Source organism: Arvicola amphibius, chromosome 14 (genome assembly GCF_903992535.2).
Source record: "Arvicola amphibius chromosome 14, mArvAmp1.2, whole genome shotgun sequence".
In the NCBI taxonomy this organism is placed as follows: Eukaryota; Metazoa; Chordata; class Mammalia; order Rodentia; family Cricetidae; genus Arvicola; species Arvicola amphibius.
Window position 1 is genome coordinate 56738711 of NC_052060.1, and position 15539 is coordinate 56754249.

The 15539-nt window shown below is 40.8% G+C and overlaps 1 protein-coding gene across 1 annotated transcript in view; it reads right to left on the reverse strand.

The window, feature by feature from the left end:
• The window catches only part of Ptgfr (prostaglandin F receptor), a 28073-nt gene extending 12995 nt beyond the window's left edge, over positions 1-15078 (reverse strand). Inside the window, exon 1 of the mRNA XM_038310737.1 lies at positions 14281-15078. Coding sequence (XP_038166665.1) covers positions 14281-15078 — 798 coding nt within the window. The remainder of the gene's footprint in view (positions 1-14280) is intronic.
• Between the last annotated feature and the right edge of the window lie 461 nt (positions 15079-15539).

The window sequence follows — 15539 nt, forward strand, 5'->3', positions numbered from 1 at the left end:
AATCAGCGCATAGAGAATCCAATAATGGTAATAAAAGGCTAATCAAGAATTTCAGGATTGCACTTCAAGAGAAGAATTCAATTAATTTAATGTACTGTAGCAGCAAATTATTTTGTTGTTTGTTGATTTGTTTTGTTTGTTGTTTTGGGTTTTGGTTTGGTTTAATTTTGGGTGGGTACAGTTTTTGGGGAGAGGTTTTTTGTTTTATTTTATTTTGTTTTGTTTTGTTTTGTTTTGTTTTGTTATTGGTCAGGATCTCAGGTAGCCCAGGTTGGTCTTAAACTTAATTTATACCTGAGACTGACCATGAACTCCTGATCCTCCTGCCTCTACCTTCCAAGGTAATATACCCTTAGAGATGACTTTCATCTCTTCCTTCATACCCAGAAAACACTTTTAGCATGAATGGTCAGTGTTGAAAAGCAAAGCCCTCTGCTCACAGTCACACATTTAGAATTATTTTGTTGTTTTCCTTACCAGAGTAGTTGTTTGTATTCCCTTGAAATTAGAAAAAGTTGGCCTTAGCTGCTTTGGGCTTTCAGTGGGAAAAAAACCACCATGTACCCTACGAAAGTCCTAGAACTTACTGATTTTTATAAAGACTTTAGATGTCTGTTTCTTTGTTTGACTGATTGTTTTGTTTTGTTTTTTAATATTTGGAATGGTGGGTACTTTTCTCATTTGGAGATAGATATGACCTCTAAGGTTTAAGGTGGTCTTTCTTCTTGCCCTAATTTCATTGGTATGACCAAAATCATCAACACCATACAAGTCTACCAACCTTGACAAAAATGGATGAAGAGCTGAGATGAACTCAGAATAGGGAAAGAAGGATCACACACTGTAAACTCTGGGAACTACTAGTGGTAAAATTATATGGAAGAGAGAAATGCAATTAAATTATAATCTCAGGAATAGAAAGGTTGAATAGATCATTGGAAACATATGTCACTAAATTGCATCAGAAACACTCTCCATTCATTGGACAACAGAGCCTTCTGTTGCTCTCTTAGTTACACTTAGGAAAGGAACTGAAATACTAGGAAATATGGGACATGGAGATCGTCACACGGTTTTATTCCTCCTATGAGCAATTCTATTCAAGCCTTTCTGAAAAGAAACATTTCTTATTTAAGCAAACCCTTAGGGTGTGCCACACTGGGAGGAATTCTCAGAAGTGTCTTACTAATACACAGGTCTTGGGCAACACTGAACCCAAACCGTTCAGGACCACAAGAGAGATGGGGTAATTCCAGGTACCGAGGACCATTGTGGTCAGCACCAAGCTCCCGGAGCTCTTTAAAAACAACCTTTTAAAATGGGATTTATCCACACTCTCCCACTCTCTGACCCCATCTAGTTAACCTTCACATTTTCTGAACTAGCAGAGAAAGCATCTATTCAGATACAGGCTGTGGCGAGGGGATAGGAAGTTGCAGCTGTGTAAGAGAAGCAAGTTTCTGACCATATTTCACTTTTTTTTTTTTTTGCTCGCAGCCTCAAGCACCAACCAAAAGGCACTGAAGACATGAGAGATGAGAGAAAAGGAAAGGAAATCTTGACCTATTTTGCTTGAAAGATGCGTTTCAGGAATGTCTATACCCAAACACAAAGATAGCTCGGGACAGTCTGCAAGTCGACTCAGTGCTACGTGGCTATGCTGTTCATTCCAGCAACTTACAGACAAAATTACCGCATTGGCAAAAATCACATATTAAATTAATTTGACATTGTAAAACCAGTTTTTATTGTAAGAAATGTGAGTTTTGAGAAACAATAACCTATGTGGTTTAAGCAAGTGACTCATTCTTCATGCCCTGATTCCATCAGTATAGCCAGTTCGTGGCACCTTCCACGTCTACTAGCCTTGCCAAAGAAAGTGCAAAGAGCTGAGGGGCTCGGTGGTAGGGAGACAGGACCGCAGTGTAAAGTGAACCCTGGCACTCTATGGGGGACAGTAACTCAGTCCCTGACTGTCTGGTGTGATAAAGGCAGTCATAGCTGCCATACAGGCAAACAAGGGCCAAGGTGAAATAGGGGCTGTACACAGGTGATCCTGGCTATAATAAAACATATGGAAAGAGGTTTCTCGTCTAAGCCATGCTGTTTCCAAGCACACCTCACAGGAAACTACTATTACTGAATTCCAGAATACAACCAGTATGATAAAAACGGGACATCAAATTTCTTCAGATAAATTGTGTAGAATTTTGTGAAGGAAAGAATGAAAAGATGTACGTGCTGGATAAAAAGGGAGATAAATGTGTAAGCACAGTGGTATATACCTTTAATCCCCCATTCTGGAGGCAAAGGCAGGGGACCTCTGTGAGTTTGAGGCCAGCCTGATCTACACAGAAAGTTCCAGGACAGCTATATCTACAAAGGGAAACCTTTCCATAAAAAGGAAGAAGAGGAAGAAGAAGAAGAAGAAGAAGAAGAAGAAGAAGAAGAAGAAGAAGAAGAAGAAGAAGAAGAAGAAGAAAAAAAAGAAAAAGAAGAAGAAGAAGAAGAAGAGGAGGAGGAGGAGGAGGAGGGGGGAGGGGGGGAGGGGGGGGGGGAGGAGGAGGAGGAGGAGGAGGAGGAGGAGGAGAAAAAGAGAAAGAAAAGGGGAAATAAAAAAGAAAAGAAAAAGCCGCGCAGTGGTGGCGCACGCCTTTAATCCCAGCACTCGGGAGGCAGAGGAAGGCGGATCTCTGTGAGTTCGAGACCAGCCTGGTTTACAAGAGCTAGTTCCAGGACAGGCTCCAAAGCCCAAGAGAAACCCTGTCTCGAAAAACCAAAAAAAAAAAAAAGAAAGAAAGAAAGAAAAAGAAAAGAAAAGAGAAGAGAAGAAAAAGAAAAGTAGATAAATAGAATTGGCTAACAGGTTTGAGAAGATCAAAATATGTTACTGTACAGACTTTCATATATAGTCACTAGTTATTTGAGGACAACTAGCTAACTATTCAAAATAAAACTCAGATTATTAACTTTCAAATCAAGCCAAATTGATCTGTAAATGTATTTAAAACCTAAACATCGTGGGAATTATGGAAAGGACTCCGTGGCAAGAGTCCTTTCTATGGAAACATGAGGCCCAAACTCTGAAGGAGAAAGGCTCTAATCCAAGCACTGGGAAGCAGAGGCAGGCAGAGTCTTGGAGCTCGCTGGCCACATAGAAAGACAGAGATACAGATGTGATATGTATATAGACATATACATAGATTAAGACATAGTATGAATGGGGCTATAGATAAGGATATATAAAAATAAAGGGTCCATGCTAGAAAAGAGAATACAATAAATATCATCACATCAGTTTTTCTTAGAAAATCACTTCCTACGCATCAAACAAAAGGCAATAACCACAAAAGAAACTGATCAATTTCCTACCTACAAAATAAGTACTAAATTAAATTGCAATAAAAATTGGAAAATATTTCCGAACCTTGTGTAATTCATTTTCCAATTATTTTAAAGATCAGAATGATCTGTTCTTTGCTATCCAAAGAGCTTTTCAAAACCACTTAGAAAAATACATATGCCCTTGCACAAAAGAGACCTAGCAATCAGTGGGACAGAGAATCTTTAGCCCATTAATCAAAGACCTAAAGTGACAACAACCCATGCTATCTGAGCAGAAGAATGCAGTAGATTGTGAAAAGTAGTTCCCTCAGGGTAGCGGGGCTTAGAAAATTTGACCCTCTCTGCAGCCTGCTATGCTTTTGCAGCTAATGAAGCGTCCCTATGTAGCTTAAGAAAATGCATTTCATGAAATTGATTGTTCTTCAGTGATAACAGTTGTGGATGTGAGGGACGCCTTGCTTTCTAGTAGTGCTCCTAAGCAGGCCCTGCCACTTGCCCCTCCCCCCGACACACGTGTGCACACACACACACACACACACACACACACACGCACACACACGCACGCATGCACACACACGCACGCACTCCCAGGCTTCTTCAGCCCGCGTAGCTTTGTCTGTTCTCCATCCCCATCCCTGCCTTTCACCTCCCAGCCATGCACTCATTTCAAACTCCCTTTCTCTCTTCTGAACCTGAGCCAGGTGAAAATGTGAAAAGCCAAATGATGAACGCGTAATAATCACAACAGCTAGTCACTGCTGTGTAGCTGCTATGACCATGTGACTGGTGCTCAGTCATGTATGTCTGTGCTCCACCTCAGTCATGTATGTCTGTGCTCCACCCAGGGCTTCATGGTTGGTGAGCAGTTAATCCCTTGCTTGTTCCAAGAAGAGGCAAGAAAAGAGAAATTGTTATACCCATCCCATATTAAAAACGAATTTGTGTGTAGCAATTAGATTTACTAGACAGATTGTGAACATGCATTAGAAATTAGTTTCATTACATACAGGTATTTTTCAGGACAGGGATTTACTTTTGACCTTCTACATTCAAGATCAAAGCTCTAACTACTTTCTAGCGCAGCCTGTGAAGAAGCTGGCAAGTCTGTTTCTGAGAGTCCATGGCAATTGTTTTCCAAGGGTGTTTCTCCTACTGCTTTCTCTGCCCCTACCTAGGAGACACCCAGTCCTTCCCTCAAAAAGGAACAGGGCAGTACAGGAGTTAGTAAGTAAGGGGGAAAAAAATCTAAGTACTTTCTTAGTCACAATTTCTATTATTAAAATTCATAGAAATTTTAATTGTTATTTTTAGTCTTTTCCAAGACTAAATGCTTAGAAAGTTCTAGAAATTGCTACAGTTCCCTTTTCTCAAATGGTTTATGTGTCTTCTCCATTCTAAGTCATGTCACTTATCCAAAGATTGTATAAAATATTAATTTATCATTCAATATTTATTATCTGTTTTAATTGTTCTAGTGCTTACTTCATTGCTTGAAAAATATCTCTTAATATTACTTCACAGCAGACCCATGCCAGGATGAGTGGAGGGAGGGGAAACTGTGGTCACAATGTATAAGAGAATAATATATTTTCAATTTAAAAAGTATGAATTCTCTGCAATCTACCGTGTTCTAATGATGTTATAAGCTGCGCAAACAACACTGTCTCACATGCACACTTTTCTATCTTTAGCCATTATTCTTTTCTCTTCTTGGTTTCAAACACATACGTACCTTGGCTTGGGATTTCCATGCCAAGTAACTTTTCTTTCTAAAAGACATACTCTGGACACTTTCCCATTGTATAAATTGTCAAAGATAATCTCATACAAAATAAAATACCCCCTATTACTTTATTTCAACTTCTGGCGCTCCCCCCCCCCCACCTTATTTGAATACCCTTGTTTGAGGATATAAATTTGAGGAAGAATTGAATCATAGCAGTTGATATTCTAGAATAATATAACAGGGCCTGCCACAGGATAAGCGCCTAATAAGAAGTTGTCAAATCAGTACTGAGTACTTACTAGTACTGAGTACTAGTGAGTCTCCAAAGTGGGAGAGACAGCTCCTCGTGCAACACTCGTATCATTAACTAGGTGATTACAAAGTCCCTTAGATTATCTCATTAACAAAACTGCTATATGACAGAGTTGTCATTGAATAGTAACAGCAACAATAAAATACTAGAAAAACAACTGAAAACACATAGCACTTAATGTACATGAGACATGCTTTTAAGTGCTTCTTCACACATATTAATCAACCCAGTTTTACCACAAACTTATAAAGCGGGTGCTATTGAGATGCCCACTTCGTATGAGAGTAAATCATTCCAATCACATGGCCAAGGGTGAAGAACAGTGGGCTTGCTGGGCAGGCTCGAAACCCCTGCGCTCTGCTGTCTCTTCAAGAGCAAAAGCCTACACCTCCTACTTTATCTGCATTATGCCTTCTCTCTGGAAAGGAGCGTGTCTTCTTCTCCCTGGCACCGCTCTCAGCCCCAAGCATGGCACCTTGCAGTAGTTCCAACCATTTTTGCTGACTTTGACTTGATCTGCTACCTAAAGTCTAAGAACATTTAAAAGGAGCAAAGTGCGAATGATGGGCAGGCGCCGTCTGCTTTGGATGAGACACTGAATTAAAGATTCAAATCAGAAACAAGTAAAAATTTCCAGAACACTTCCCCGAAATTGTAAAACCTTCTACCCTTTTCCTGTGCCTCAGTCAGACCTTCTCAGTGGGGAAAAAGCACGAAGAACACTTATCTGATTTAAACACAATTTATTTCATCAGCACGGTGAGCAGAAACCACGGCAATAGCTTCGCAGAGTGTTGTTGCTATTGCTGCTGCTGTTATTGTTGCTGTCTACTGTGTGCCGATGGCTCTGTTATGGTTTTCAGCAAGTCATATGATTTGCCCCAATAATATCTCAAATAAGTATTCTTATTGCATTCAATTCCCATAAGCGCAAAATTAGCTGAGGGTCACTCCAAGGTGATAGCTAAGAGATGATGATGTGCACGGTCCTGCCTCCGTCTCTGTGCTCTAACTGCTCTCAAGGGAAGGCTTGGTTTCAACACAGCTCAAAAGGCTGATTGCACCTACAGAATCCAATTGCCTCCGTCTCCTTTGTTACACCACAGCTCCACTCCCTCTCGGCATCCTACAGTCTGGTTTTCATTTGAGGAGGAGTGAGGAAACTGTCTCCCCGTCTGTGTAAACCATAACTGCGTCCAGTCCTCTGCGGCATTAACACCCTCACATCCAGGTCAGAGCACAGACAGAGCGACATGTTTGTACAAGCGTTGAAAGATACATTTACAAGGATCAAAAGATGAATTTCCCCCACTCCTTCCCAAACACAGATAAACAACATGGTTAAGCCAGCACAAATTGGCGTGGCTGTTAAGGCCTTCCCAACAAATACAGATGTGATTGCATTTCCTATACCTACTGTTCACATACGTCCAAGCATGTAAAATTATGTCTGTGGATCCAGAAAGATCGGGAAATATGCATATCTTGAACTGTTCCTTAAATGAAGGCTTAATAAAAATCCCACATAGCAAATCAGAAAACCCGAGGACATAACTATAATTCACATGTTTCTGATTTGTTTATACTTAAATGGTTCAAGTCATGTTTTGTAATATGTCTCTGTGTGACATCTTTGGGCATTTTTACGTCTTTCTTCTTGAAAACAAGAAATCTTGTTTTGCCAAGAACAAATGAACTTAAAAAAACACAATCTTTCAGACCACCCTGCTCATTTTAAGCAACTGATTTTTGTGTAATTTCTCAGCCTTGTGGTGTCTTCTTTAACTAATCGACACTCACTAGGCAGATTTTTCCATGGGGAAGAAGGTTACTTCTCTCAACCAAGTTCAGTTCCATATACAGAATAAAATACGTTTTTCTGGTCCTGTTTCAAATCTATAGGCAAAACACTTTATATGTAGATAAGACTGGAGCAGACAGACTTCCAGGAAATTAGCATTGAGTTGGAGGTCTGTTCATCAAACCCTTTCCAAACTGTGGGTTCATGAGGGTAGCAAGACTAGGCAGAAGAGAAGTTGGCAAGAAATTATAAGTAAAGCCCTCTGCTGATACCTCAGCATGCCTGAATGCAGGAAGTGCCCTGTGAACATGTCCCAAGTGAGACAGAGGGCAGAGTTCTCCAGTTTTATGCCTATATATTACTATATAGAATGACCACAGACGGAGACAGTAACATAATCATGGGCTGGTAGCTATCCTCAGCTGAAGGAAATATCCCTGAGGAAGACTCATCCAAGAGACCCTCCCTATGGGATGCATCCACATCCACAGACATAGTCTGCCTGGTTATTCTAAGGACGGGTTTCTAAATATAAAATATGTCCTGTCTTCTAGTCTTACTATACAAACCAAGAGCTGGAAACATGACCTGTGGACCAAATGCTTGTGTAGCATACACAAAGCCTTGGATTCGACCCCCAGCTCTGTGTCAATCAAGTGTGGTGGCCCACACCTGTAATGTTAGAATTCAGATGGAGATAGAAGTTTGAAGTCATCTTTAGCTGCATAATGAGTTTTAGACCATCCTGGGATACCTAATACCTGCCTCAAAAAATATACAAATAAAGATATAAATAGGAAGTTAGGCAGGTAACTAAATAGATAAACACACACATATTAATTCAATCAACCATTAGAGACATGACAATATCAAGCCCAATGTTAAAGATTTCACTTTATGGCAGTGAGCAAGCCATATCTAGAAGTCTTTATTCTAAGTAATTTTTTCCTCTTGCCCCCGCCCCCGACACAATTCCCACATGCATTATTGGGTGTCAGGGAAAAGAAAGACAATGCTGAAAACTATTGGGATAGATTATACTACCTTCTGGGTTTTTTTTTTTAATATTTTCTTTTGCCTCAGTACTTCCCATTCAATGCTTGTTTTGTTAGGTTTTTGTTAAACACATGTAGACTAATCCAAATGCCCTGGTGTTTAGAAATTAAAACACAAACACCATAGGGCACAACATCAAAGACCACTGAGACCAACTGAGAAAATGACACATAACAGATTATTGTAATCATAAATAATAAAATCTCGAGTCTTATTTATCTATAATTCTTCTAGATGCTAAGATTCTAAGCTCTAATTCAGATTCTCCGGGGTTCTCCAAGGTTCTCTTGTTTTGGAAGTTTTTCTCCTCTCAGGACATTCCAATTCTAATCATGAATTGGAGGTCCAAATCCAACCAGCTCATGGTTTAGAATGCAAAGCTGAGACAAGATGGTCACACCATAAGCATTCCTTTGCATGATATTCTGTTAGCCCCTACCATACAAACCAACCACAGGCCCCAAACAGGTCTAAGAACTGAGGATGTAGCAGTAAAGAAGGCTCGGGTACCTCTACCTTTAGGAGCTTACATGTGAGAGGCAAAAACCAAATAACTACAGACAAACTAAGAAATATTACATACTTCTGTGTGCTTTGAGGGAAATAACACAGAGGAAGGGAAGAGAGATGTGTTTTATTGTGTTTATTTTATATTTCTTTACACAGGGTTTCTCTATATAACAGCTCTGGCTGTCCTGGAACTCTCTTTCTAGAACAAGTTGGCCCCAAAACTCACAGAGATCTGCCTGCCTCTGCCTCCAAGTGCTGCAATGAAAGGCGTGTGCCACCACTATCCTGCTGAAATGTTATTTTTTAAGACTGCTTAGAAGAGGTACTATTTGAGCAATAAGAAAACAGTATAAAAGTCACAGGAATGTCAGGAGAGTGTTCTAGGCAAAACATGCCAAGACTCAGGGTCGGAATGTGCTCCTAGAGTTTCCAAGTCCACTTCTGTGCCAGCCACTCAGTGACCCTTGCTGTTCCCCATCGCATGCCTACCAAGTGTGAGAAGGCTGCCCTTGCCTGCATGGCTCACAAGGTGCTGACACAGGCCCAATTACTGTGTTCTTTCTTCTGAACGGAACTCCCAAGTGTGTGTCTGAGCTGTTGGGTACCTGTAGAGAAGCAGAACCCGGGAGTCATAGATTCTGCCAGGGACCTGACTGTGATGCTCATGTTCTAAAGATTCACTGTCATTTAGGATGGAAAGCAGCTAAGACAATGGAAATCGGCAGCAATCCTCCAATGATAATAAAACACACACACACACACACACACACAAACAAAAACAAAACCAACAAAAAAGAAACAAAACACCTTTTGCCAAGGTAGGAAATAGCAGGGTGAGAGTCCGTTCTGCTCTTTTTGTTTGTTTGTTCATGTTTTTTTTTTTACTTTTATTCTTTCATACATCACATCCCTACCAAAGTTTTCCCTCCCTTTTCCACCCCACTTGTCCCTTCCCCCACCTCCACTCTTCCTAGAGTTAGAGACAGCCCCCACTCCCACTGAAGTACAGACGCTGTCTGAGACTGAGCTGTCTTCTGCATATACCTTATGGTTAGGTAGCTTGGTGTCCACTTTGCTCCTAATCTCAGTGGAATCCCTTCTATTTCACATGGTCAGACACTAAGTTGTACTAGTTAATAGTTTTAATTTTGTACATAACTGAACAACTGTGTGTGATCTCTCTCTCTCTCTCTGTATGTATACATATATGTATATATTTGTATATGCAGATTAAAATGTGTATTTTATATGTATGAAAATACATATGGCACTGGAGAGATGACTCAGTATTTCCAAGCGCTTGCTTATCTCCAAAGGCCCTGAGTAACTCCAGCTCCAAAGAATCTGATGGAATCTGATGCTCTCTTCCTGCCTCCAAGGGTACTTATACACACACACATACACATACACACAAAGTGAATAAATAAATATAAAATAACAACTAAAAAATTTAAAGAACATATGTTATATACACACTACTTATGTAAATATACACATGATACAGGCACAGATTTACACATATCGATTTTTGGTTGACTGTCATCTATACAGAATGTGAAGAGATTAGAAATGTTTGGCCAAGATCCAGCTCTAAATGCATGTTTATGGATTTTCTATATTTTCTTTTCACTTAACATATACAGATATGTATTCATCCACAATCCTTCAGTGCCAAAACAAGGACAGAGATACATAGAGATTTCTATTCAATGTTTTTAAAAATTGATGGGAATCGGCTTTCCAAACAGCCACAGGGTAGATATCCTTTATCACCATCATTGGCTACTCTGTAACACCTGGTCACTATAACACTGGGACCTTCAGTAATTCCAATCAAAGTGAAACTAACCACCCAATTGATCTATATGATAATCACCTTAAAGACTAAATATTTAACTACAAATGTGACTAGAAGCATTTCCATAAGAGTTACAACCTGAGAAAAATTAAAATTCAATTTTACATATACAAAAGAAGACATTTCTTGGGTAAATTCCATACAAAGGAAATCATCTTGTTCCTCAAATACTTCCTTTTCCTTCCTTTAAAATCCTTCTGAAGAGGTAGTGAAAATAAGCACCTGGCGTCTACCAAGAGACAGCTGAATGTCAGCAGCTCATAAGCCGCATGTTCTGTTGTAGAACACATTAAAACTTACCATTTGACTTCGGTACTTCCTTAACTCTTACCTACAAAACTCAGAATCCATTCTGGTCAATCATTTCCAATCTCTTGACATCCGTCCTACCTAAGTTTCAATCAACTAGTTAACAAGTATTTATTGCCCTACAAAATTTGAGAAATATGAATAGCAATTGTAGTAAAATCCTTTGAAAGTTATATATTCTATGAAGAGATCATTAGAAAGAATCATTGCATATACAAATATAAAAGCAAAACAAAGACTATTAAGAAATTGTTACTTGGAGCTGGGCACAGTGGCGCATGTTTGTCATTCCAGCCCTCAGGGGACAGCACGAGAGGACAGCACCACAAGTTCAAGGACAGCAGGTCTACCTAGTAAGTTCCTGGTAAAGGTACTTTGCCTAGAACACTCAAAAGATCATTTAATAACTGTGTTTGGCTCTCAGAGATTGGAGTGAGCGGATTTCTATAGAGAACTCTAAGCTAAATGCCTAGTGTGGTTTCTTACGTTTGTCAGCTGGAATTTTAATTCAGTGAATTTATCTGAATTAATCTTAATTATAGTTATGAGATACAGATATGGCAAAACTTAATGTTACTAGGAAGTTATTCTTTAAGCAAATGCAATGTTTATTCTTGACTTCTAAATCTCAATTCCTGGGAAAAGCAAGTTCCATTTTCCTCCTCCATGAAATGAAATATACCATACCACCTGTTTACAAGCCAGAATGGGGTGATTGGCACCATCAGACATCAGCCAAACCCTTGGAATGGCTGAAAGCACTCCTAATATCACCCGGTGGAGAGACAACTGCGCTGTGTCACCTCTGTACTTAACACAGGAGGAATTACATACCGGAAAGCATCTTAGAAGTAGAAACACATAAGTATGTCAACAGTTCCTAAAGGAAAATGAAGGGAATGCCTCAGGAAAGCCTTACTTAGCATGCTAATCAAACAGAGAAGGAGGTGGAGGAGGAAAGAAAGCAGCCTCATAAAAATAAAGCCCATTGAAAATTATTCAAAATATAAATTAAGTCATATTATCTATCCAATCAACAAAAGAAACCAAAATTTCCAGCAAAATAAAAGAGAAAATGTAAACCCAACATATCCATGGCAAGAGTCTGGGATTGCACTTCTTCCATGGTCTCACAGGAGGTAATCTTACACTCCAGTTCCTCAAAGTCAAAAACCAGAGCTGAACAGATACTTCATGATGATCAGAGACAAATCAGCACACACCTCACGACACCTGGTCTGTGTGAATTATTTGTCCCCCTTTAATGCTCTTATTGCCGGGCCTTATAAGCTATGCCCTTCACCCTTCACACTCAAGGTTTCCCTAACATTCCTACCCACATTTTTTTTTTATTTTACCTCCATATAATTACCAAATTAAAAACAGTTCACTCGGCCTCATTTTGTATTTTGAAAACCCACATTAGTTTAAAAACTTAAGAAATTCTTTTGCCAAGAACCATATACTTACATTAAGCCACTCAAAATGAACATGGATGGAATTCAAAATGCTTTATCTAGTTTTTGTCCTTCAGTTAGAACATTATGCTACTAAGGACAAAGCAGACTCCAGACTCAGGAGACAGCATGCAGTCTTCCAGAAACTGAATCGTCATGAATAAGCCCAGCACTCTGAAGTGGACCATTCTACCTGGCTAGTCCAGGGAAAGTGTGAATAGATTCCTAAATGATTTAACAACTGAAGAAACTTAATTGAGATTTCAAAGCCATAAAATGAGAACAAATGAGTGTTATAAAATAGGTGTTTTATGAAACAAAACTCTCTCTTTTCTTGGCCCCTGAGCATGAGCCATACTCACCACCTTTGGGGTGCACAGCAGTCATCTGTGCTGTGTATCAGAGCTGTGCATTCTCAGACAGCTGGCATACTTGAGATACAGGAAAGTGCGTGACCAACAGACCTTCAGCTAACATCCTTTGTGATTACCATATCTAGCATTGCCTCTAGCTCCACCTTGATTCCCCTCCTGCCTCATTTCGACTTTTGGTCCAACCTGGATTCTCATCTCTGGATGCCAGCCACTTCCCCACCACTGTGGCAAAGGAATGCAATCACCTGACACTCTCCCTTCCTCTTACAGAAGTTTGGATTTCTTCTCTAATTGCATATTAACATTTCTCTCAACATAAAGTGAATTTGGTGAGTGACCTTGGGCCATAGCTTCTCTTACAGTTTTTCTGTCTTCTATCTGGAAGAGAATATGAAGGCTTTACAAATTCCTTTATTTCCAGATTAAAATACCAAGCTGTCACATGTACCTGCTGACTACAGAGCTCTTAAAGAAATGAAAGTAAAAGGATGAATGTCTGACCTTCCCGTCAATCATCCTTTCCGCCCCACCCCACTGTCAGCATCACCCGTCAATCATCCCCCACACACACTGTCAGCATCACCCGTCAATCATCCCCCACACACACTGTCAGCATCACCTGTCAATCATCCCCCACACACACTGTCAGCATCACCCGTCAATCATCCCCCACACATACTGTCAGCATCACCCGTCAATCATCCCCCCCACCCACACACTGTCAGCATCACCCGTCAATCATCCCCCACACACACTGTCAGCATCACCCGTCAATCATCCCACACACACACTGTCAGCATCACCCGTCAATCATCCCCCCCACCCACATACTGTCAGCATCACCCGTCAATCACCCCCCCCACCCACATACTGTCAGCATCACCCGTCAATCATCCTCCCCACCCACATACTGTCAGCATCACCCGTCAATCACCCCCCCCACCCACACACTGTCAGCATCACCCGTCAATCATCTCCCCCACCCCCCTACTGTCAGCATCACCCGTCAATCATCCCCCCACACACTGTCAGCATCACTCCAGCCTTAGTGATCTTCTCTTCTTTATCTACAGGATTGGCTGACCTGTCAGTTACCCCAGCTCATCCCATAGTCGTCAAGTTGTGACGTCATCTTTACATGTTAGAAGTCACATTGCAGCTTCTCTACTCCATCCACAGATTCGAATCTGTGTCACCCTCTATCAAAACCCACCTGATTCTGACACAATGGTCTATCACAACCACTCGGTCTATCAACGTTTTAGTGGATAATCACACCCAGTATATGGAAAACTACTACTTAGGCTATTTCACACTGTCCCACATGGAAGCAAGAAAGACTATGATTAGCCTTGTTTGGAAACACATTTAATTTGGGGCCTATGGGAAAAGAAGCATGTCTCCCAGAGCTGAGCTTGGAAGTCAATTTTAGCATTTCAAAGCTTGACATTCTAGACCAGCAACCCTGATAAAGACAACAGACCTTGCACAGAACATGAAAGCAGAAACTGGCAATACTTTAGGATCTTACCAGGAAGGGGCTCCAGCAGATGCAGGAGACACACATTATGGCCAGGAGCTGAATGACCATCTCGAAGTGATGAGATCTGCCTTGTCTATGCTGTTGACTTTTAAATTTCACCCTTAGGAGTGTAACTCCCGTGATGGCGTTGCACAAGAATGACACACCAAGAGCTAAGAGGCCCAGAAGAGAAAAGAACAAGAGATAAAACCTGTCCTCCCAGTCTTCAATGTGCTCAGTGTTGTAGAAACACCAGGTTCTGGATGCTTGGATTTGATAGTCTCTGTGTCCAAGGATGGGCAACAAAGCCACGAAAATGGCAAACATGCACACACCACCCAGTATCATTTTCACATGTTTCGATGTAATTTTCGTAGAATGGAATATAGGATTGGTGACTCCAATACACCGTTCAATGGCCATCACACTGCCTAGGAAAAGTGGGCACAGACCGGAAAACACCATGGAGATCCCAAAAACACTGCAGAGGATGTTTGATTGATCGAAGCGGATCCAGTCCTTATCAGAAGCATATACGAAGACAGCTATCCCCCCATTGATGAGGTGGCCGAAGAAGTCTGTGATCACTAGGCCACTAGCCAGGAGCAGAAAGGAGGCCTTGGACTTCTGTCTAAATCTCTGATACGCCTTCATGAGAATGGCAATGGCCAGGCTGTTAGATAAGATTCCCACTGTCATGAAGATTATTGAAAAAAATACTGAAAGTCGGCTTTGAGTTTGGCAGGTCGTGTTGGCGATAAGTCCAGCTGCAGGAAACACTGGCTGTTTGGAACTGTTCATGGACATTGTTGTGGAGATAGAAGACGTCCCCTCAGGTCATCTCTCTGTCACCACTGTGTAGTCTTGAAGTGCAGACATCTGTAGCATACAGGACAGGAATTTAAAAGACCAAGTTGCCGGTCATCTGACATTTAAAACCAAAAGCCCCCAACACCCTGGGCTGGGGTAAATTTACCCAGCCTATCATAAGTCAGGTGGCAGCATTTTGAAACCAGCATGCATCTGCCCGATTCTTTTTTCTCTTCAAGGTAAAGATACTGCCCAAATTAAGGGCTGTCAGTTCACTTCCCTCTAAAGATAGAAATCTCTGAGAACCCTTCTGACACGTAACTGGTATCTTAAATCATTTGATGTCTTCCTAAAGTGTGAAGATTAGATTTCAATCCAATGAGGTTTGGAAGCATGAGCATTTATTTAAATAACTAATCCTTTAATCACTTGGCCTTTTCTCAGTGGAGCACTGACCA